The sequence below is a fragment of the Panthera uncia genome (assembly GCF_023721935.1).
Source record: "Panthera uncia isolate 11264 chromosome C1 unlocalized genomic scaffold, Puncia_PCG_1.0 HiC_scaffold_4, whole genome shotgun sequence".
Taxonomy (NCBI): domain Eukaryota; kingdom Metazoa; phylum Chordata; class Mammalia; order Carnivora; family Felidae; genus Panthera; species Panthera uncia.
Window position 1 is genome coordinate 84888102 of NW_026057585.1, and position 21663 is coordinate 84909764.

Sequence of the window (21663 nt, forward strand, 5' to 3'; positions counted from 1 at the left end):
GGGAGCAGGAACCCAGGATAGTCTGAGCCCTGACTTCTCGGCACCCAGTGATGTTGCCTCTTGCAGGGACTCCATGAGATGTGGTAATCATGGCCCATTTTGGTGACCTCTGCTGCTCTGCCGTGTGTCCTTCAGGACTGCACAGCCCAGCCCCCTCCTCCACACTGCTCGGAGGCCCCAGGGTAGAGGTAGTTGTCCTCCCCTACAGATTCCCCCAAATAGAGGTGAACTGACCAGCGAGCAGATGACGTGCACCCCCTATTCTACCTCAGGGCAAAGGAAGACACCGGAGCCCAGCGGTTCACTGGCTTGAGAATATCTGCTGCGCACCTAGTATGTGCCAGGTCCTGCTCTGGGCACCAAGGGGCATTGGGAAACAAGACCAGCCTCTGTCCTCAAGTCAGAAAAGGAGGAGACAGAGGACAAAACTGTGCTGAGTACTATGCTAACGAAGTACTGAGACCTGTTCTATGTAACAGAAAACCAGACAGGCCAAGGGCCCCCCACCCCCACCCCCCCGCGGAAGGCATCCCAGGGGATATGACCTTCGAGCTGGGCCTTTAAGGACCGGCAAGCGCTCCCCAGGTGCTCAGAGCCTCCTGGGACACCTGCCCGTTTAACAGGAGAGGAGACTGAGCCTCGGCGTCGGTCTACCCTACCCGCCTCCTTTAACCAGACCAGGCCGAGCACCGGCTCGGAGTCCGTAGGCCTCGCGCCCAAGCCGGGCCGCCGGTGCCCGCCCCGCACCCAGGGCGGGGCCTCGGCCCAGGTGCGCGGCGGCGGCGCTTCGCGGAGGCAGGAAGTGTGTCCCCAGCGGCGGCCCGTGCAGCGCTCCCGCGAGACGCTCACCTGCGCCCCAGGTGAGCGGCGAGGGGGGCGGGGGGAGGGGCCGGCCGGAGGCGGCTCACCTGGCGGGACAGGTAAGCCCCGCGCGGGCCCGTGGGGGCGCGGGCCGGGGTGGCGCCGGTGTGGAGAGACCCCCCCCCCCCGCCCGAGGCTACACCTGGGCGGGGGAGGGTCCCGGGGCCGCTTCCTCGGGCACCACCCTCCCACTTCCGGGGTGCGCGGGCCGGGGAGCGGCCTGAGCGGGCGTCTGGGCTGGGCGGCCAGAATGGGGGTGGGGGGGGGGGGGGGGGGCGCCGGCGCCCGCCGGGGGGGGGCGGTGGGGGGGGGGGGGGGGGGGGCGTGCACACCCGGAGGAACGGTGTCAGGGCGGGAGAGGGGCTGCGTCTGCCCGCGGGCGGAGGGCCCCTGCAGCTGGAGAGCGTGGAGCTCGCCCCGAGGGCCCCGGCTGGTGCAGAGGCTGTGCTAATCGGAGGGGCAGTGCCCGGGTCTGGTTCTCCCTTGCCTCGGGACTCGGTGCCCTCGGATGCCGGATTCGTGGGCTGAGCCTTTGGGGCAGGAAATAGAAGGTGCGGGGACGCCGGGGGCGAGAGCCGAAGGCTGTTTCCCGAGCAGGGTTGGAGTGCCCGTCTCCGCTGGGTGTGCAAGACTAGGCTGGGTACGGGGGTGGGGCCTGTCCTGGGGACCTTGGGAGGAGGGGGGTGTACAGAGACCGACCCCTGTGTGTGTATGTGTGATCTCAGGGACTAGGGGAGGAGAGAGCATCAATGAGAAGTTTGGGGAGGGCGGGCCCCTGCAGTGACTTGGGGCGCCCGCGACCGAGCCCCTCCCACGTGCCAGGCACCACACTAAGAAACCCGCACGAAATAACTCATTTAAACCTCACAGTGGCCCAGGAAGATACTCATGTCTCCCTAATTAAAGATGAGAAAACTGAGGCCAAGAGGCTTGTCCCAGGCCACAACGGGAGCAGGGGCCCTCCCCTCACTAAACCAAATGACCAGTGTTCTTAGGCTTTCGGATGTGAGGGCAGCAGCAGCCAGCGGAAGATAGAGCCTGGAGGAAATGGGCTAAGTTGGACTCCAGAAGGGTTCTGGACCTAGAGGGGTGGGGAAAACTGAAACAAGCCACTGCCCTTAGTACCCTCCCCCCCCCAACCCCCCCCTCCCCGACCTCCATCTCACCCACATTCCAGGTATGTGGCACAAAACAAAGTACATGGGCTCCAGAGTCTGGTAGAGCACAATACAAATCCTGTGCCATCCCTTTCCAGCTGGGTGTCTCTGGGCAAGTCACTTCTGAGCTTGAGCTTCCTGATCTGTAAATATAACATTTACAGAACAATTGTTGAGTGTTAGGTAAAGTGAAAGCCCTCTTGGGCTGGAGACTATTTCTGGCCCATTCACTGCTGTTTCTCCAGCATTTAGCACAGTGCTGGGCACATGGTAGGTGCTCAATAAATATTTGGTAGGATGAATGTATTTTTTTTAATTTATATTTATTTTTTAATGTTTATCTATTTTTGAAAGAGTATGAGAGTGTGAGCAGGGAAGGGGCAGAGAGAGGGGCGGACAGAGGATCTGAAGCAGGCTCCGTGCTGACAGCAGAGAGCCCGATGCTGGGCTTGAAATCAAACCATGAGATCATGACCTGAGCCAAAGTCGGAAACTTAACTGACTGAGCCACCCAGGTGCCCCTGGTGGGTGAATTTAATGAATAGTAGCAAATCCTAAAGCCTTGGGGGTAGAGGAGGAGTGATCCAGACCCTTATCAGTAACCCCTTGAAGGTTTTACCTACCCCAGAGCTCAGTGTGGTTGAAACAGTGTAGAGGCACCCATCCTCCTCATCCAAGGCCTGAGCCTGGAAGGGCTGAGGGCTCCCTATATGGTCCCTCTGTGGATATAGGCTTGTTCATGGAGCTAGCAGCTGGCCACTTTGCCCCTTTCCCTCCCAAGTAACAGATAGGATGAGGTATTGGGTAAGACTCTGGGCCAGGCTGCTTGGGTAAAAGTAGATGTGTGGTTTGGATAACTTATTTAATCTATCTGGACCTCTAGGTATATAGTATATAATAATAATAATAATAATAATAGTAATAATAGTAATAATAATAATACCAACAAATAGGGTTGTGAAAATTGGTTTAATACATTTACAGTACATAGAACAATGTAAGCCATCAATAACTAACTCATTCACTAGAATGCAGACTCCTGACTGAGGTTAGGGAATTTTTGCCTGTTTTATCCACCAAAATTTAGAACAGGGTCTGGCATTCAGTAGGCCTTCACTAAATATTTGTTAATTGAGTGACTGAATGAATCCATACCTCCAGCCCCACATTGCTCAAACCAAGGCAAAGGTTTTTAACCACTTGCCTGTCTGGGTTGTGAGGGACTTTCAAGTCATCTATTAGTCTCTGTCTGTACCCCCTTCCCTGAGACTGCTGCTACCCCTATTCTGGTCAGCCTAGAGCTTGAAGTCCTTTTTCTTTCTACCCCACGGTTCTGATTCTACTCTAAGGCCACACAGAATGTGTCAGTCCCCTGAAGCACTTACTGTATCTGACCCTGTTCTGACACTGAGGCAGAAAGGAGTCAGACACAGTCCCTGCCCCTTGGGGTCATACAGGCTTATCCTCAAACAATGGGTTCAAGGCTGACCCAGCTGACAGAGCCCAGCAGAAAGCTGTAGGAAGACAGGTTACCATCCCACTTGGGGATATGGAGGCTCCTTAGAGAAGGAGTGCAGAATGGGGCCGGGGAAGTGGATTGAATAATTACAAGAATAAAGAATTCCTGTATCCTCTTGCCTAGCCACCATGGCTGACATTCCCTCCCTCCCTTTCTCTCTCGAGACACATGAACCTTCGGATTTTCTTGGGAACCTTTTGAGATTAGGTTACCGACATCATGCTCCTTTACCCCTTAGTGCTTCAGTGTATGTTTCTTAAGAGCATTATCTTATATAACCATAGTAATCAACTTCAGGAAATTTAACATTGGCATAATACTATTCAATAATATACAGTCTACTTGTAAATTTTACCACTTATCCACATTACCCAGTTTCCAATTTTTCCTCTTGATCAATCCAGGATCACACATTGCATTTAGTTGTCATGCCCTTAAGTTGGGCTTGTCTGATGTTTCCTCCTGATTATATTCAGGTTATGTTTTTTTGGCAGAAATACTTAAGTAATGTCATATCCTTCTTAGTGCAGAGTATCAGGAGGCACATGATGTCAGTTCATCCCATTATTGGTGATGTTAATTTTGATCATTTGATTAAAGTGGTGTCTGCCAGTTTTCTCCAGATTGCTAAAATTCTCCCTGGCTGCAGTAAGCAGAAAGAAATGGAAGTGGCCAGAATGGGAGTCTCAACAGTACCTGGGTGACAGATGACCGTGGGCCTGATTAGAGAGGTGGCATTTATTTGTCCAAAGCACATTGTCTGTTAGAGCCAGAACTGGGACTAGAACACAGATATCCTGATGTTCAGTCCCAAATTCCTCACATACCACCAGTTCTACGACCTCAGTGCCATTAAATCAGGGAGAAAAAGATAAAGGATCAATGTCACAGAAAATCCAGTTTATTGCTTGGAAACCCCTACATGTAATCAAGAACCTTCCCAAACATATCACTACATAATGTTCCCTAACTCCCTGAGGCATAGTTATTCGCTCCCATAATGCCTCATATATCCTACATGTTCCATCTTAGGATCTTTTAAGCATCTGTTTTCCCTACAAAACCATGAGTGAATCACAAGAACAGGGTCTGTAGTTTATTCATCCTTGGTTTTACGTGCCTTAACATAGGGCCAGCCTCAGTGTTTGTGGAATGAATGAAGTTTTTGCTCTGAGTTTGCTAGCAACCGAGTCAGAAAGGGAAAGAAGGTGTGTTTTGTGGCTTTCTTGTCTAATCAAAGGAAGCAAAAGAGTGCTTGGTGTTAAATATTGCTAGGCGAGCAAATCTGAGCCAGATTGAAATATTGACGTGGGGACAGTTACAGCCCCATGTCTGATTGAAGGAAGAGGGGAAAGGGAAGGTAGTAATGCTCAGGTTCTGTAGCAGGTCACATGGAAAGGCATTTGTTGAGTAGCCTCAGAGACTCTGTGCTGGGTAGGCTTACCAACAGTGGGAATAAACTGGGGGAGACCATTCCCTAGAAAGTGATATCTCAGGGGATTTTTCTTTTTATGTGGTAAAATATACATAACATAAAATTTACCTTTTTTTAAAAAAATGTTTATTTTTGAGAGAGAGAGCACACGCATGCACATGCATGGACCAGGGGGCAGAGGGAGAGGGGGACAAAGGATCCAAAGTGGGCTCCACACTGACAGCAGAGAGCCCAACACAGGGCTTGAACTCACAGGCTGTGAGATCATGACCTGAGCTGAAGTCAGACAACCACTTAACCGACTGAGCCACCCAGGCACCCCTAAAATTTGCCATTTAATCATACAATTCTGTGACATCAAACACAGTCACATTGTTGTGTAACCATCACTGCCATCCATCTCCAGAACTTTTTCATCTTCCCAAAGTGGAACTCTACCCATTAAACACTAACTTCCCCTTTTCCCCTGCCTCCAGCCCCTGGCAACCACCATTTTACTTTCTGTCTCTAAGAATTTGACTATTCTAGATATTTCATGTAAGTGGGACCACACGTCTGTCCTTTGGGTCAGGTTTATTTCACTTGTCTCAAAGCTTATCTATGTTGTAGCCTGTATCAATTTCATTCCTTTTTAGGGTTGAATAATATTCCATTGTATGTATACATCATGTTTTGCTTATTTATCCATCTATCAATGGCCATTTGGATTGTTTCCACTTTTTGCCTATTGCGAATAATGCTGTGTGTACATTGGAATACAAATACCTGTTTAAGTCCCTGTTTTCAGTCCTTTGGGTGTATACCTAGAACTGGAATTGCTAGATCATAGGGCAGTTCTGTGTTTGATTTTTGGAGTTGCTGCCACAGTTTTCCACAGCAGCTGCACCATTCTACAAACATTCCCACTTCACATCTTCAATGCCTGTCATCCTCTGGTTTTTCAATAGTAGCCATCCCAATGGGCATGACGTCCCAGGAGATTTTGACATGTAGGTTAGACCAGAGACAGAACTTCCTCTTGGGGAGGGAGGGATACTAGGTGAGGGTTCATGGGCATAACTGCACCCTTGATCCTGACTCCTTTCTGGCCTCTCCTCTACAGGTGCCTGGCTGCAACAAATCATGCAATGAGCCATGCCCCGCCCCGGACACCCCCGCCCATCATCTGGGCCCCCACGCCTGGGACCCTGGGAGCGGCCAACAGAGCTATGCCTGGAGACTTTTGATGAGCCATCCCAACCCCCACCGAGCCGCCGCACCCGCAGGCCAGACCCCAAGGACCCTGGCCACCATGGGCCTGAGAGCCTTACCTTCATTTCCGGCTCTGCTGAGGCTGCTGCTGAACCCCCGGCCTGTTGCCTGCTCTGGCGACCCTGGGTGTGGGACTGGTGCCGGGCTGCCTTCTGCTTCCGCCGTTGCCGGAATTGCCTTCAGCGTTGCGGGGCTTGCGTGTGGGGTGGCAGCCCCTGCTTGTCTGCTGGGGACTCCCCTGAGAGGGCTGCTGACACCAACTGGTCCAAAGAACACAATGGAGTGCCCCCCAGTCCCGACCGTGCACCTCCTGGTCAGCGGGATGGCCAACGGCTCAAGTCAACCATGGGTAGCAGTTTCAGCTACCCTGACGTCAAGCTCAAAGGCATCCCTGTATATCCCTACCGCAGTGCCACCTCCCCAGCTCCTGATGCGGACTCCTGCTGCAAGGAGCCACTGGCCGAGCCCCCACCCATGCGGCACAGCCTGCCTAGCACCCTTGCCAGCAGCCCCCGTGGCTCTGAAGAGTACTACTCCTTCCACGAGTCGGACCTGGATCTGCCCGAGATAGGAAGCGGCTCCATGTCCAGCCGAGAGATTGATGTGCTCATCTTCAAGAAGCTGACAGAGCTGTTCAGTGTGCACCAGATCGACGAGCTGGCCAAGTGCACATCAGACACTGTGTTCCTGGAGAAGACCAGTAAAATCTCGGACCTTATCAGCAGCATCACCCAGGACTACCACCTGGATGAGCAGGATGCCGAGGGCCGCCTGGTTCGTGGTATCATTCGCATCAGTACCCGCAAAAGCCGCACCCGCCCGCAGACCACAGAGGGGTGCTCCACACGGGGTGCTGCCCCTGCTGCCGCCCCTGACAGTGGCCATGAGACCATGGTGGGCTCAGGGCTCAGCCAGGATGGTAGGTGGAGCTCCACATGGCTGAGGGGCAGAGCAGAGGAGGTGCTGACCAAGGGAGGGCTGCACTGGGGTCTGGGGCCACTGTGGGTCCACCCTTCAGCCAGTCACTGCTCTTCCTCCTTTTCCTCCCTTTTCTGAACTCCTCTGCATCCCCTAAGAGGCTCCTTCTGTCCCCTGCTGCCACCTGCCAGAGTAACTTGCAGGCCTAACCTGGTTAAGAGGACCCAGGAACCCATTATGAATTTGGACCTTTGCCCTAACCAAAACCCCTACCCACCCACCACGGCACAGATGCCTGTGTACACGCACACACACTGCCTGTGTCTTTGTTTTAAACACTGTTTCTCTGACCCAGCCAAGGGGTAGGTGACCCCTCCTTCATCGGGCTGGGAGCTGGTGGGGGCTAGGGTTAAAAGGATGTGATAATGACGACTGCCCCCTCCTGTTCCCTCCCTAGAACTCACAGTGCAGATCTCCCAGGAGACCACTGCAGATGCCATCGCCAGGAAGCTGAGGCCTTATGGAGCCCCAGGTTTGGTCCTGACCTGACTAGTACAGAGGACACTGCCCTACAGTCCCCTCTGGCAACCCCCCTCCATTCTCCCCTCTCGGCTTCCTCCTGGGGTGGGTGGGGCATGGGATCAGAAAGGGACCAGAAGCCCGAGCAGCCAGACCCCATCCCAATCCTGCAGGCTGGCTTAAAGGGTTCACTTGGGAGACATTCAGAGGGCTGTCCCTGAACGCAGGGTTCAGAAGCTGCATCTAAGCCCATATTACTGGGGAGGACAGTGAAGGGGCGGGGGGGGGGGGGGGAGCGCTTTCCACTGGTGCTGAAAAGGCACTCTACCCTGTGTGCTACTACTGTTTTGTTGGTCTTCACCAGCCCCCGGGAGTGAGGTCATTACCCATTTACAGACAGCAAGGCTGGGGCTCAGAGAGGTCAAGAAGCCGAGTGGGTCACCCAGCCAGGATCAGACTGACCCAAGCAAGTCCTACTCTGCTCCTTCTCAGCAGGCTTTTCCCTGTCCCTGGGACCTAGATGAGCTCCTTCCCCTCTCTGAGCCTGTTTCCTCTTCCCTTCTCAGGATACCCAGCCAGCCACGACTCGTCCTTCCAGGGAACAGACACAGATTCATCAGGAGCACCACTGCTCCAGGTGTACTGCTAACCCCAACCAGGCCCAGTGGTGGCAACCCCTTCTGGGAGTATAGCCCACAGCATGAAGAGGGGAAGCAGGACCCCCTTTGGAGGAAGCTGGACCATGAGACCAGAAGCAGTGGCCACCCGTGGCTCCTCCTGCCTCAGCTGACTGGTTCCTGGACCATGTGCATTTCACTGGGCCACTGTGCCCATATCCCCCTGGATCCTCTGCTGGCCTGACCCCTGCCTGGGCCTGCTCCTTCCTGCCCCTGGTCTTCAGGCAGCCTCGGTCATGGAAAGCAAAGACTTCGAAATTACCTTCTGGGATTGAATCCCATCTCTATCCCCTTAACATATACCCCCATAACCAAACATGCCAACTTCCCTCTCCCCATGATGGGGAGGGAGAGGGTGACAGCTCAAAGAAGCTTATTTTAATGGATTGGGTTAGGGAGCAGGCAGGGCCTGTCTGGAATTCTGTGGGCCGTGCCCACTCCACATTATGTTCTATTGTTTCTTGGCTGATAGTGTTCTGGATGCTAACACAACCACAGTTGCAAGGACAAAGGTAACAGAAGACGGCCTGGTCATCTCAGCAGATACTGTCCTTTCTGTTCAATCTGCTTGGCCGCTGCACAGCACGAGAGACATGATAGGGTGCCCAGCCTGCCTCAGTGTTGTGGGGCAGTCATAAGGCTAAAATGATACCAAGAATGTCTACCTGTCAGGTTTCCCCAATAAAGAAGCAGTTTCTGTACCTAAGGAAGGTCTAACAAGTGCTTTGTCATTGTTGAGGGATTCTTTTAGGTAGGCCTACCTGCCACCACCACCCCCCCACCCCACCGCCTCAGCTCACTGCCCATCCCTGCAGTGTCCCCAAATCCCTGAGGATGGGTCAGCTCCCACCCAGCCTCCAACTTGCAGTTCAGCTCCCTCTACCTCTCCCTGGTTCTGACAGCACTGTGGTCCACTGGGATCTTCTGGACCTTCCCAACAACCCTGGAATGGGGTCATCCTTTCATGGACCAAGAGGCTGGGGCTCAGAGGGTTCAAGGAACTTGGCCACATGACTAGTAACTGTGGCTCTCAACCCGAAAGCTGGCCTCTTGGCAGTTTTGCCCCAAAGTTAGCAAGCTGACCTGCTTGGGGTAGAAGTAGGGTCCCCTTGTTTGGACATCAGAGCCCAGCTGGGTCCAGAAGGATCCTACTTAGCTACTCCTCACACACAGGAGTGTCTTAGTCCTCTCAGCAATGAGGAGAAAGCAGACCCACCAGCCCATTCTTGACTGAACAAGATAGACATCCAGGATCCACCTCACCCCCCACAGCATCTTATTATCTCACAGGCACCTTGTGGCAAGCGACAACTAGGCAAACTATCCAGCTCCCTATCAAATATACAAAATGGAGATGGCCCCCTTGGGGACTGTGACCACAAGGTCCCAGTACCAGTGACAAAACTGTCCCCTTTCCTTCAGCTCTGCTATCTCAACCAGGTCAAGGCCTCTCCAAGATGGAGAATGTCCACAGTGAGACACTGTCTTAGAGATGAAAACGGAATCAACTCCAGTGGGTCTTAAATTCTGCTGAGTCATGGGCCCCTTTAAGAATATGACACATATTCTGATCCCTGTATCCAGAAAAACTCACCTTTGCTCAGTCACAGACTAAAAGCCTTGTTTAATTTTCCCTCTAAGTAATGAGAAACAGCCCCAGAGAGGTGTAAGGACTTGCTCTAGGTCACATGGCAGAAGCTGGGCTAAAAGCCAAGCCCCCAGCACCAGCAATGAGAGGCCTGTCCCCCAGGGAAAGACCAGAGGGAAGAGAAAACAGGTGGAGTAAATAGTTTTAATGTGTAACGGTAGGCCAACTGGGGAAGATAAGACACCCCCCACAAGGCCCCAGCCCTTCTCCCATGATGCCCTGGGACCAGTGTGTCTGGGCCAGTCCCATACCTGTCCCAGCCCTGAGGCCCCCAAATCCCAGGGAAGGGTAGGAAAAGGTGGATGGCTGGGGTTCACCCCCAAGAGTTCAGGGAGACATATACGGGCTAGTTGAATTTGGCCTTGGAAAAGTCCATCTCCGGATGCTGATCCATGAACCTGGGGAAGCAAAAGTAGGAAGAAGGTAAATCAGGCCGTCCTTCTCCCAGAAACTTAGCCCCTTTCTCCCAACCTCCCACATCAGGTCTAATTTCTTTAGAACCCTGAGCAACTTGGAGCCAGGCCAGGCAAGCGGTAGAGCCTCAGGGTTTTCCTATAGATGGCAATGACCGCTTGTGTTCTCCCTTCCTACCCTGAGGTGGCCTTGCCCTCAAGATGACCTCAGAAAGTGATTAGAGTAGGCAAGCTGAGGCTATCAATCCATAAACCTGGCTGGCTCATTCTGGAAGGGGAAGGGCGGCCCCTGTGTCCTGCTCAGTGACCCACTCACTGTCTCACCCAGGCCTAGACCCAACACCCACCTCCCCCCCAGAACTACCCCCCCACCCCCCAAGCCTCCATCTCTGCATTGCTCACTTCTTCAGAATCTCCTGCTTTTTCTGCTCATCCGAGGTGGGCAGCCCCATAGACTTCTGCCTCTGGTCGTACATCATCTTTTCCACCATGCTGCGGGTCTCACTGTCCAGGTCTGACAGCTGAGGGCAGGCAGTGACAAAGATGGGTGAAGCTCTGGGGCCACCTAGGCCCTCACCTCCCAGCTGAGGCCCAACACAACCAGCTAAGGCTCACCTTGGAGTTCTCAGGGTTGATCTTCTTGGTATTGATCTCAGGATCAGTGGATACCAAACGGCTCCACCACTCCATCTTGTTGATCTGTGAGGAGGGGAACCACCGGAGATGGGAGGTAGCTCACTCTGTACCCTAGGAACCACCCCCCAACCTTTCCAAAACCCAACTCTCTCCTCTATCCTGTACCTGGGACCCACAAAGCCCTGTGCGGGGCCCTAGGGTGCAGATGGGCAAGACCTCTGTCATCCACAGTGGCTTGGGAAGCAAATGGAGACAGTTACAAATCAGTGTCATCAGGGCAAAAATGAAGTGCAGAGGGAGCTATTCATCCAGGGTGGAGGGACAGAAGTTAGAGTGGCACCAGGACTGGGCCTGAGGGACACATGGTACACCAGATGAAAAAGCAAGAGAGGACATTCCAGTTGGGAGAAGCTAGTGCAAGGACATGGGAGAGGTGAGTGAAAGGCAGGTAGGCTGGGACAGGCCTTACGTGCCATGGAAAGCTTTCCTTTGACTCATGGCACTTTACAGGACTACATTTATTTACTGGTGTCTGTGTCGCATCTCTGAGGGAATGAGGCGAGGCTTCCTGAAGGCAATTTTCTATGTTTTGCTCATTGCTCTCTCACCAGCACTTAAAACAGCGTCTGGCACATAGTACATACTCAGGTATTTGCTGCATTGAACTCATGTACAAACCTAATGTAAAACAAGATGCTTTGGTACCAAAGACTCAATCGTGACTCCATCCCTACCTAGAGGTAGGAGCCTGGGCAAATCTGAACTGCCCTTTTCCTGATTCTAAAATAGGAATTTTAGACCGAACCATAAAAAAAAAATTCAAAAATTAAAAAAAGGGGGGGGGGTGCGCAGCACCTGGGTGGCTCAGTTGGTTGAGCGTCCAACTTTGGCTCAGGTCATGATCTCACAGCTCATGAGTTCGAGCCCCATGCTGGGCTCTATGCAGACAGCTAAGAGCCTGGATCCTGCTTCAGATTCTGTCTCGGTCTCTCTCTCTGCCCCTCCCATGCTCACATGCTATCTCTCTCTCTCTCTCCCCCTTAAATATAGACGTAAAAACATTTTTTTTTAATAGAATAAAATGGGACAGACCTACATTGAAAGTCCTGTGCAGATTAAATGTGTCCACTAGGCCCCCGGCATGGTCCCTGAGTGAATGAGCAGACACCCTCCCTCCTTTCTCCATCAGGACTCAGACCAGGAGACCAGGCCGCTCACACCTTCTCCAGATGCACCGTCACCACCTTGCCGTCCTCAATGAGCCACGAGCTCTCCTCCACCTTCACCTCGTTGTAGAGCTCCCCGTCAATGATCGCTGGTTGCCCCTTAAGCCCCACCCGGAGGTGCCGCCGATGGATGTCCACCACCACATCCTTCCCCTTCAGCCGGAAGTTCACGTGGAAGGGCAACGCCAGCTGCATGGGGCAGGGGAGGTCAGCAGGAGCCCCAGGCTGGCTCCCTAACCTCCTAACCCGAGCCCCGGCCACTCACATCCAGCTCCGACAAGGTCTGGGTCCAGCGGTAATTGGGCAGGTCGGCCCCGTTGCCAAGGTTGGGCTTCAGTTTCCCTTTGTCTTTCTCATCCTCCTCCTCCTCGTCCTCCTCAGCCTCCTGCTCACAGTTGGGGTGCTCAGCTACTTACCTGACAGACAGACTGAACCCCGCTGAGCCAGGCCCAGGGATGGCACTGGGCATACAGCCGCAAAATGAAACAGACCTGGTCCCTGCCCCCTCCAGGGCCCACTGGGAGCCAGAGGTAAAAAAATGGCTCTGATCTCTAAGACAAGCAGCATACCATGTGACAAGGACACAGTTGGTGAACAGTGACAGTCAGAGATGGACCCATGGAACCTAGCTGGGGATCCAAGCCAAGGGACTTGGAAAGAAAGCCCAGCACAAAACAAAAGGTCACAAGGTGGCTATGAACAGGGTTCTAAAATAAAACCAGGCTGCCAAATGATCAATTTTCTTTTTCTGTGTCTGTGGGGCTAAGACTCCTACTGTCAGACCAGAAACTCTGGAAAGACAAATGAATGCCCAAGCGTTGTTTGGGAAGCTGGACTTGAGAGGGAGGAGCCCCAGGGGCACATCCCCCACATATATCGCCGCAAAGGGCCAGGCTGGGCCCACAAACGCCAGCCCACCCAAATGATACCTGTCTAAGCGCTGTGCTCTCTGGCTCTTAGGCTCTCCTGCCAAGGCTTTAAGACCAGTAGGTTTTTTTTAAACCCAATCCTGTGGTCCAATGTCTAGGAGTGGGATCTTGAAGGATGGGGAGGACCCCCAAAGCTGAGGGAAAGGGCATAGGGGAAAGCATCCGAGACATGGGGAAAGGCTACAGAGTCCCTGGAAGTTTCCAAGCCCCTGACTATGCACCCCCAGTCCAACTCACCTGCTTCCCTGGTGAGCCAACGCTGCCATTCTTGAGCTGGGCCTCATGATTCTCTGCATCCTTTTTCTGTGGTGAAGGGCACAGCAGTTGGCAAGAGCATCCTCGCTGCCAGTGCTGATGGGGGTGCAGGGAGCCCACTCTTACCTGGTCAATCTCCAGCTGCAGCCTCTCTGCCTCCTCATCTGTCAGCTCCTTGATCTGGGGCCCAGAGGTCTCTGACTTGGCCTCCTTGGCCAGCCTGGCTGCCCGCTCGGCCTTCTCCCGCCGCTCATTCTCCTGCCGAGATCTCTTCTCCCGCCGGGCCTTCTGCGCCAGCTGATTGTGGTGGTTGAAGGTCTGTGTGATGAGCTGGGGGAGGGACAGAAGGCGAGGAGGCACTGGGGCTGGGGCCAGTATCCCAAGGCCTGGAGTCCAGTCCCGCCTCTATCTGCTGGGTGCCTGGGCAAAGGCACTGCACTCAGAACCCAAGCTCCTCATCTATACAATGGGGGGGGGAACACTGTACACACCTATCTCAGAACTCAAATGAACAGCTGCAAAGTACCTGGCACGATAAACAGTGGTTACTTAAAAAACACACAGTCTAGTGACTAAGAACACGACAGTGAAGCCAGACGGGCTGAGTTCTAACCCAAGCTGTCACACACTAGCTACTGTATTTTTGGCAAAGAACTTAACCTGTAAGAGCTTCAGACTCCTCACCTGTGAGAATGAATCCCTATACCTCACAGGGCTGTTGTGCAGACCCAATGGTAAGTGCTCAGAAGGTCCTTTCCTACAGAGCAGGGCTGTTATGAACAGAACTCCAGTCTCCGCCCAAGAGACCTTTCCTGAGCCTGCAGGCCTGCACTGACCTGCTTCCCTGACTGATCTCTTCCCCATGCGTACCTGTCTCCAGGACAGCAGCAACTCAGCCAACACATCCAGAATCACCACATTAGCAGGAAGCCAGAGAGAGCTTTCTTGAGGGAAAAGGCTAGACTCCTCCTCTCCTCAGCCCGAGAGCTATCAACGTCAAATCCTTCCTCTCCCACTGTGCCTTCCCAAAATGTTTCCAACCCACATCCTGCTAGCTGGTCTCCCTGCTGCCCAAGAGCTACCACACTACTACTGCCACCGTCACTAGCTGGCTGCGTGGCCTTGGACAAGTGAATGACTTTGACACTTTCTAAGCCCCAGTTTTCTCACCTGTCACGAGAATCGAATAGGACAAATGCTTACCAAGAGGCTGGCACGGTCCTTGCCACATCATAGCCACATACACAGTGTTAGCTTCCTAACACCCCTTGCCCGACTGAGGCTAATCCAGTGTCAGCGGGTTAGGGGTGGGGACAAGTATGTTCTCCCCTATAAAAATGCAATGGGAGAGATGGCTCACCTATTCATACTAATAGGTCTCAAGATGTGGTTCCCCACACCCGCAACACCACCATCACCCACAACTTGTTAGAAATGCTAAACCTCAGTCCCACCCCAGACCTACTGAATCAGACATTCCGGGTGGGGCTCGGCAGCCTGTCTTTTTAACAAGCCCTCCTGCCCAATTCTCAAGCAGACCCGACAGTCACACCTAGACTGGAGTTCCCGGACTACTCCTTCTACCTGTGTGACCCTGAGGTCATCACTCTGTGCTTCTATGTCATTATTACCAAAAACAATCTTGCATAAGTTGTTCTTTGCCTAAAATGTCCTTGTCCCTACTCCCAGGTCACCTGGCAATCTCCTGTTCATCCTCCAGGACCAGCTCCAGTGTCTCTTCAGGCCCTCAGCAGGCCCAGGAACATACCCAACTCAGGAAACCCACCTGTGTCAGTCCACACATCTGGAAGAGGCCTCGCGGGCACTCAGCACATGACCGGTGGTCAATTTACCACCTTCCAAACATCTCTGAGCCACAGCTGGATGGAAGGAGGGGTCTGCAAGAGCTGAGGGGCGTAGGTGGGGCTCAGGGTCACAAGTCACCCATGGGCTCCTAGACCTAGGTTCTGCCAAATGCCCCGTGGCTTCTCATTCATTTGATGTCAGTTCCTCCGGCTACCCCCAAACTCCCAACCTCATGCCACATGGCAGTAGTTCCACACTCTACAAGGTTGAAGGGCACCAAAAGCATCCCCCAACCAAATGGGTTAACAAAATGGAGTGTGTGTGAAAGAGAAGGGAGTCACCTGAAGGCCATTGTGCTGTCAATAGAATCAGTCACGGGACAATTACGCCAGAGAAGGCTGTTCCACCAAAGGGCCTTGGTCCCAAATCCCTAATCGGGAAGACCTTGAACTCAAGCCATTTGCCAACCAGTGGCCAAGGGGAGGCGGGAGCAGGGCCCTCCCCTCTCCCAGCTCCAGTGAATCATGTTACATCCCATTCGTCCTGTTCCTTCCTAGCTCCTGGAGGTTAGGTGAGGGCAGAGCTGAACCACCAGGCACAGCCAAGGCCAATCACAGCAGTCTCTGACCCCTCCTCCCAATCTCCTCCCACCAGCTTTACCCAGGCCCAACCCCAGGCAGAGACCCCTGGGGGTGTGGAGCCTACTCTATGGTGCCAACCAGCAGGCTGTCAGAGAGCCAAGCATCTGTTACTAGACACATCTTTGGGAACCACAGCCCAGCAGAGGAGGGAAGGATGAGGACAGCTGGGCTAATTCTAAAAGACAGGCCCCAGGGGCACCTGGGTGGCTCAGTCGGTCGAGCTTCTGACTCTTGATTTCAGTTCATGATCTCACAGTCGTGGGATCAGTCTCCAAGGCAGACTCGGTGCTGAGTGTGGAGCCTGCTTGGGACTCTCTCTCCCTCTCTCTGCCCCTTCGCTGTGCATGCACAGGTACGTGCACACACTTGCACAAGCGCTCTCTCTCAAAATACAAATAAACATTTAAAAAAAAAAAAAAGGAAGATGACAGGCCCCAGACTGTTAAGCAGGCAGACCTGAACACAGGCTTTCCCTGACCAAGGCTGGGTGATCGGGGAGTAAAGAGCGGTTCCCACCAGCCTGGCAAGAAGAGACACTGAGAGGTAGGAGATATTTAACCTTACCATGGCGAGGGTACCCCAAAACATCTGAAGGAGAAAACATACGCCTGTTCTAGAACTTCACATAAATTAAATCATTCAAGAAGTGCTCCTGTGCGTCTTCCTTTGAAAAGCTGAACGATATTCCATTAGATCCATCACATGTATATATGACACTATTCATCCATCAGTGGATGCTTGGATTGCTTCCACTTTTTGGTTCTCGTGCATAGTGCTGCTATGAACACGGGTGTACAGATCTCTCAAGACCCTGCTTTCAATTCTTTTGGGTATGTACCCAGAAGTGGGATTGCTTCGGCTCCAACAGGTTCAGAAAAGGACCATGAACTTGATTCTCAAATGCCAGCCACTTCATCTACATTACCTCTTTTTATCCTCACAACAGCCCTGTAAGATAAGGATTTAGACCCCCTTACAGCTGCGAAAAATGAGGCTCAGAGAAAACGTGATTTACCCAATGCCACACAGTGGTAAAGCAGGAAATGGAGGGGGAGACTGGAATTCCAACTCACGTCTACCTGATTCCAGAGCCTTTGCTCCTAACGGGTGCACTTAAAAACGATGTACCTAGTGGCCTGTACACAGTAGGCACTCAATACCCAGGAGTTACTGTGTTACACATGGAGACCAGGTGGGAAGGCTGGACAGGTTTCTGCCTGCCCGAGAGTCTGACCCACCTCCTGGGGAAGAGCTGAATCTAAGTGAACAAAGAGCCAAGGAGCATGACAAGGTCTAAGAGGGGACCAGCAGACAACCATACATGGCAGCTACCATCACCCCCATACCTGTAAGACACCACTTCTTTATTTATTCCCCGCTCTCCCTTCTTCCAGCTATCTCTTAATCATCCTTCATACCTCAAGCACCGCTTCCTCAGTCTTCCTTGAGCCCCCAACCTAGGGCAGTCCCCCATTTAATGTTCCTAGGGCTTCTGCCCGAACACCCACTTCTTCATTTATTAAGGGGTGGGGGCAGCATGCTACACTGTGAGATCCATGAAAACAAAGGCCAGTCTGTATTCACCTATGTAATCCCAAAGGGTCTGGCATAATACCTACCACAGACAAAGCATTAAGTGTTCAATAAATGTTCACTGAACGAATGAACAAATGCTATTATAAGGCAGTCTGGCCCGCAGAGAAACAGGCGCTGGCGCTAACACAGAAAGAATATTTCAGCCAGAAGGGGTCCTACAGGTCAGTAAGTCCACCTTCTTCCATTTTGCAGACATGTAGATTGAAAGGACCAGAGAATTGGTGGGAAATCAACCAACCCACACAAATGGGCTGAGATTCCAGGACTCCCACTCTCAAGCCAGTGTGTCTATGACAGAGTAGCCTCAGATCAAGACACAGTATAGCACATTCTAGCTTGTCAGATGCCTGACGCCACAGGAAGCAGTTTGCAAAATGTCTCCCTCTTGTTACTATGTCTCTTTAAGTGAAAACAGTATCAATGTCCTAAAAAATCATTGTTCGGTGAGGTAACATTTTCACAACTTACCAATTTTCAAAAATATAATTACAATCTAAGGTATCAGAAGGAAGTTCAAGGTCTCAGAGCCTGTACCACAAAATGCAATTCCCAAATCCATGAACTTTGGGTCACCGTATCTGGGAAGACTGGGATTGGTTGGCTTTAAGTTTTCCTGTATTTGTTTTCTAAGCTCAGTTTCCAACATTTGCCCACTCTCACCACCAGGTAGGTAATTAGATAAAACTTCCTCAATGGAAAAGGAATCCAGCAGCATGCGGTCAAGGGCAGAAGACAGTTTTACAACAGACTCTGGTTCCAACGCTGGCTCTCTCACAACTTAGCTCAAGACTGAGGACAAAGTGCCAAACACCCTTGAGCCAATTTCCTCATTTGCAAAATGGGAATAGTAACACCTGTCCTTCTCAAACTGCTAAAGGATCACGGGAAATAGAGGCAGATAAAGCACCTGGCAAGGAAAGGGGCTTCAATAAACGACAGCTTGCTTCCCGTCCCCAAATCTTCGCCCTTGGCATTTTACTTCTGCTGAAGGCTATTATTACACCAAAAGAAGACCAGGGGAGCTTTTCTTCTGAAGAGACAGAGCTTCCCAAGGGACAGCAGGCCCCAACACTCACCTTCTCTGCCATCCCCTCTTCTCCTCCAACGAAAAAGTCTGTTTTGCGTCGAAGGAAGCTGAAGAAAGTATTCACAAGCTGAAAGACAGAAGGAGACTGCAGCTGTGGAGATGCCACAATGGGAGCCCCTTGACTGCACAGAGATCGGTTTCTCGTCCAGGAGGGATCTTGGGACTTGATTGTTTTACCCCAAGCCTCTCATCAGAGGAGACAGCCTCCCTAACAGGCCCTACCTTAGTCACTTCCACCAGGAAGCCTAACTTAACCTTATTTAGCTTTCCTGAAAGGCAGATTTCTCATTTCTCCTGTCTATGGGTACATGGGTTTCATATTCCTTGTGGTTCTAGAAGGAGCCTAAGGATATCGAACACTCCTCTCAATCCAGGGCTTGAAACATCTAGGCCCAGCTTTCCTCTCCAGACAGTAAAAAGTCCATCCAGACTGGCACTGGCTGAGTTACTAGGGCAGAGACGGAAGGAGGGGAGTATATGAAGCCACTTCAGACAAGTTTAAAACCAACTAACTCTGACTGGTACACCAGAGTATCCAAATGGTTAAGAATACAAGTTTGAAGATCAGACTGATACATATTAGCTCTGTCATCTTGGGGAATTTTTATTTTTTTTTTTTTTTTTTTTAAATTTTTTTTTCAACGTTTTTTATTTATTTTTGGGACAGAGAGAGACAGAGCATGAACGGGCGAGGGGCAGAGAGAGAGGGAGACACAGAATCATCGGAAACAGGCTCCAGGCTCCGAGCCATCAGCCCAGAGCCTGACGCGGGGCTCGAACTCACGGACCGCGAGATCGTGACCTGGCTGAAGTCGGACGCTTAACCGACTGCGCCACCCAGGCGCCCCAAGGGAAGTTTCTTAACTCTAAAACAGAAACAGCAGCAGGACCTATTTCTAGGGACCCTGTGAGGATCAAATGAAATAATGGAGGTGAGGGCCCTTAGTAGCGCCTGGCCCACAGCAAGAGACCTCCTATATTAAGCCATGGCTTTTTTTTTTTTTTTTTAATGTTTGGGGGTGGGGGGGGCAGAGAGAGGAGGAGACACAGAATCCGAAGCAGGCTCCAGGCTCTGAGCTGTCAGCACAGAGCCTGCAGAGCAAGAGACCTCCTGCCAGAGTGAACTCCTCACACACAGGTACCGTGAACTATGGCTTATTCTGTCTACATCCCCAAAGCTTGGCACCAGGCTCAGCGTATATGCTCAGTAAAACTTTTCCTGAATGAAATGATCTAATGGTGACCAAGAATTAGCACCTTAGTGCTTTGATCTGCCCAAAAGTTCTAGCATCAGATTTAGAACCACTCATATCTTCATGGTTTGAATTTCTAGTTCTAGACACTTTTTTGATTCACTCAAAAATGAACCTGTTCCCAAATCTAATGTCAACAATTCAGGAGGATGAGGAAGGGAATCTTTCACACGTGCAAATTAGTAACTCTCTTCCCACCTCAAAAGGCTTAGGAGTCCTTGGTCTCCACAGGCACCTGGGTAAAAGAATGGGAATAGAAAGCTCAAAGAAAACTTGTTCCCAGTGAGACAAAGAATCAGTAATGGACTGTGGAAAGCACAATGGCCCAAGGAGTCTGGTCCTGTCTGGTCAGGAACCTGTTGGATGATTTTAGGCAAGTTCCTTTGGTTTCTTTACAGAATGAGAGTTCTGGAACCAATCTTGATAGGCTTTTCTATTTCTAACTTTCCACGTTTTTGGCCCAAAAAACCAACTCCAGAATCTGTAACAGTTGGTCCTTATCGTTCATATGCTATGTGTTATTATGCAGTCACTATGTATGAATTATGCTTTTGAAAAGTTTTAAGCTCCATCAGGGCAAGGACAGATTTCTGCTCACATCTATATGCCCAGGACCCAGTCTGGTGAGTGTCTGGCACACATCAATCACCCGAGAAGTATCTGAATGAACAAACCTGACTACTGAGAATTCCTTACTGTCCTTCGAGACTTTTCCTGTCCAACAAAGATTCAGAAATTAAAGGACTTGTAGCTCTATCTCAAAGACAAAGGAACTGAGGCTTGGAGACGTGGAAAGGTCCCTTGTAGGTAGGTGCTGGAAAAAATTGTGAACCCAGGCCTCCTACTCCTCATTCACGGCCTAAAGGGACCACGTGCTAACATCACCCCGCCCCACACCCCCCCCCCCCACACACACACACATTCGCCAGCTCGGTCCAGGTCTTGGTAGATGCAAATCCCAACGTATAGGATGCTTCATCCTAAGAAATGCTCTTCGGGGGAGGCCATCGGACGGAAAACGAGGCCGGAAGCATGTATGAGACTGGGGGACGGGTTAAGGGAGAGGGCAGCGGGTTTTCCAGGAGAGCGTTCGGAGACGCCGGAGTTGCTAAGACACGGAGTTGCTAGATACTAAGCGGGGCCGGGAGCCCGGGACAGAAACGAATGGGGCCCTAAGTGCCACGGGGAGGCCAGACCGGAAGCTGGGTCGCAGTGAGGACGTAGGAGGAATCCCAGGAACCCGCGAGGCCCAAGGGTGAATCTCGACCCCGGAAAACAGAAAAGTGGAGCAAGCGTGGCTAGGACCGCGCGGGTTGGCGAGCGCCTCAGGACCAGGCCAGGCCGACGCCGCGCGGGCCGTTACCTCCTGCACGCCGCCCTCGTGCTGCTGCGCCATGGCCAGCAACATGCCGTCGAACCGCTCCTCCTCCTGTTCTCCGCCCATCGCGCCTGCCTCTAGCGACGCTCCGAGTTCCCAGCTCCGCACTCGCGTCCCGCGTTCTCCCTGCTCTTTCGGGTCGCGTCCGGCCCAACGGCTCCAGTCGTCCGCCTTCCGCAGCGGAGCCGGAAACACGCACGCGCCGCACCGCCCAGGCCCGCCTTCTCGCCCTGTCTTCCCGCCTCCCTCCGGGCCCGCGACCACTGACCGCGCGGCAAACAGCCCGCTTCACCGACCATTGGTCGACATGCTGAGCCAATCGTCGAGCGCGTCCAGGAAGCGGTGGGCGGAGCAAGGGTCCCGGAGTTTGGCGTGAGTTGCTATGGTCACCAGATGCTTTGGAGCCTTCCAGAAAACCCTGAACTAAAATCTGGCCGGGTTGGAAGTTAAAAAGGGAC

General features: G+C 52.3%; 2 protein-coding genes across 3 annotated transcripts; one reads left to right on the forward strand and one right to left on the reverse strand.

Moving 5' to 3' along the window:
- Window positions 1-842: 842 nt before the first annotated feature.
- Window positions 843-8382, forward strand: KDF1 (keratinocyte differentiation factor 1). Its single transcript, XM_049617706.1, has 4 exons — window positions 843-920; window positions 6075-7142; window positions 7599-7673; window positions 8227-8382. Exons 2-4 carry the CDS (start codon window positions 6107-6109, stop codon window positions 8307-8309), a joined length of 1194 nt encoding a protein of 397 aa, XP_049473663.1. The 5' UTR covers window positions 843-920; window positions 6075-6106; the 3' UTR covers window positions 8310-8382.
- A 1733-nt stretch (window positions 8383-10115) lies between these two features.
- NUDC (nuclear distribution C, dynein complex regulator) lies at window positions 10116-21404 on the reverse strand. 2 transcript variants are annotated; one of them, XM_049617707.1, is made up of 9 exons: window positions 21191-21404; window positions 18564-18641; window positions 13571-13774; window positions 13427-13492; window positions 12526-12645; window positions 12255-12449; window positions 11014-11097; window positions 10801-10919; window positions 10116-10383 (listed from the first exon to the last, which is right to left on the reverse strand). In XM_049617707.1, the coding sequence occupies exons 1-9, from the start codon at window positions 21269-21271 to the stop codon at window positions 10332-10334; spliced, it is 999 nt and encodes a 332-aa protein (XP_049473664.1). In that variant the 5' UTR covers window positions 21272-21404; the 3' UTR covers window positions 10116-10331. The 2 variants fall into 2 exon arrangements, with proteins under 2 accessions (XP_049473664.1, XP_049473665.1); XM_049617708.1 differs by lacking the exon at window positions 21191-21404 and adding an exon at window positions 20748-20974.
- Between the last annotated feature and the right edge of the window lie 259 nt (window positions 21405-21663).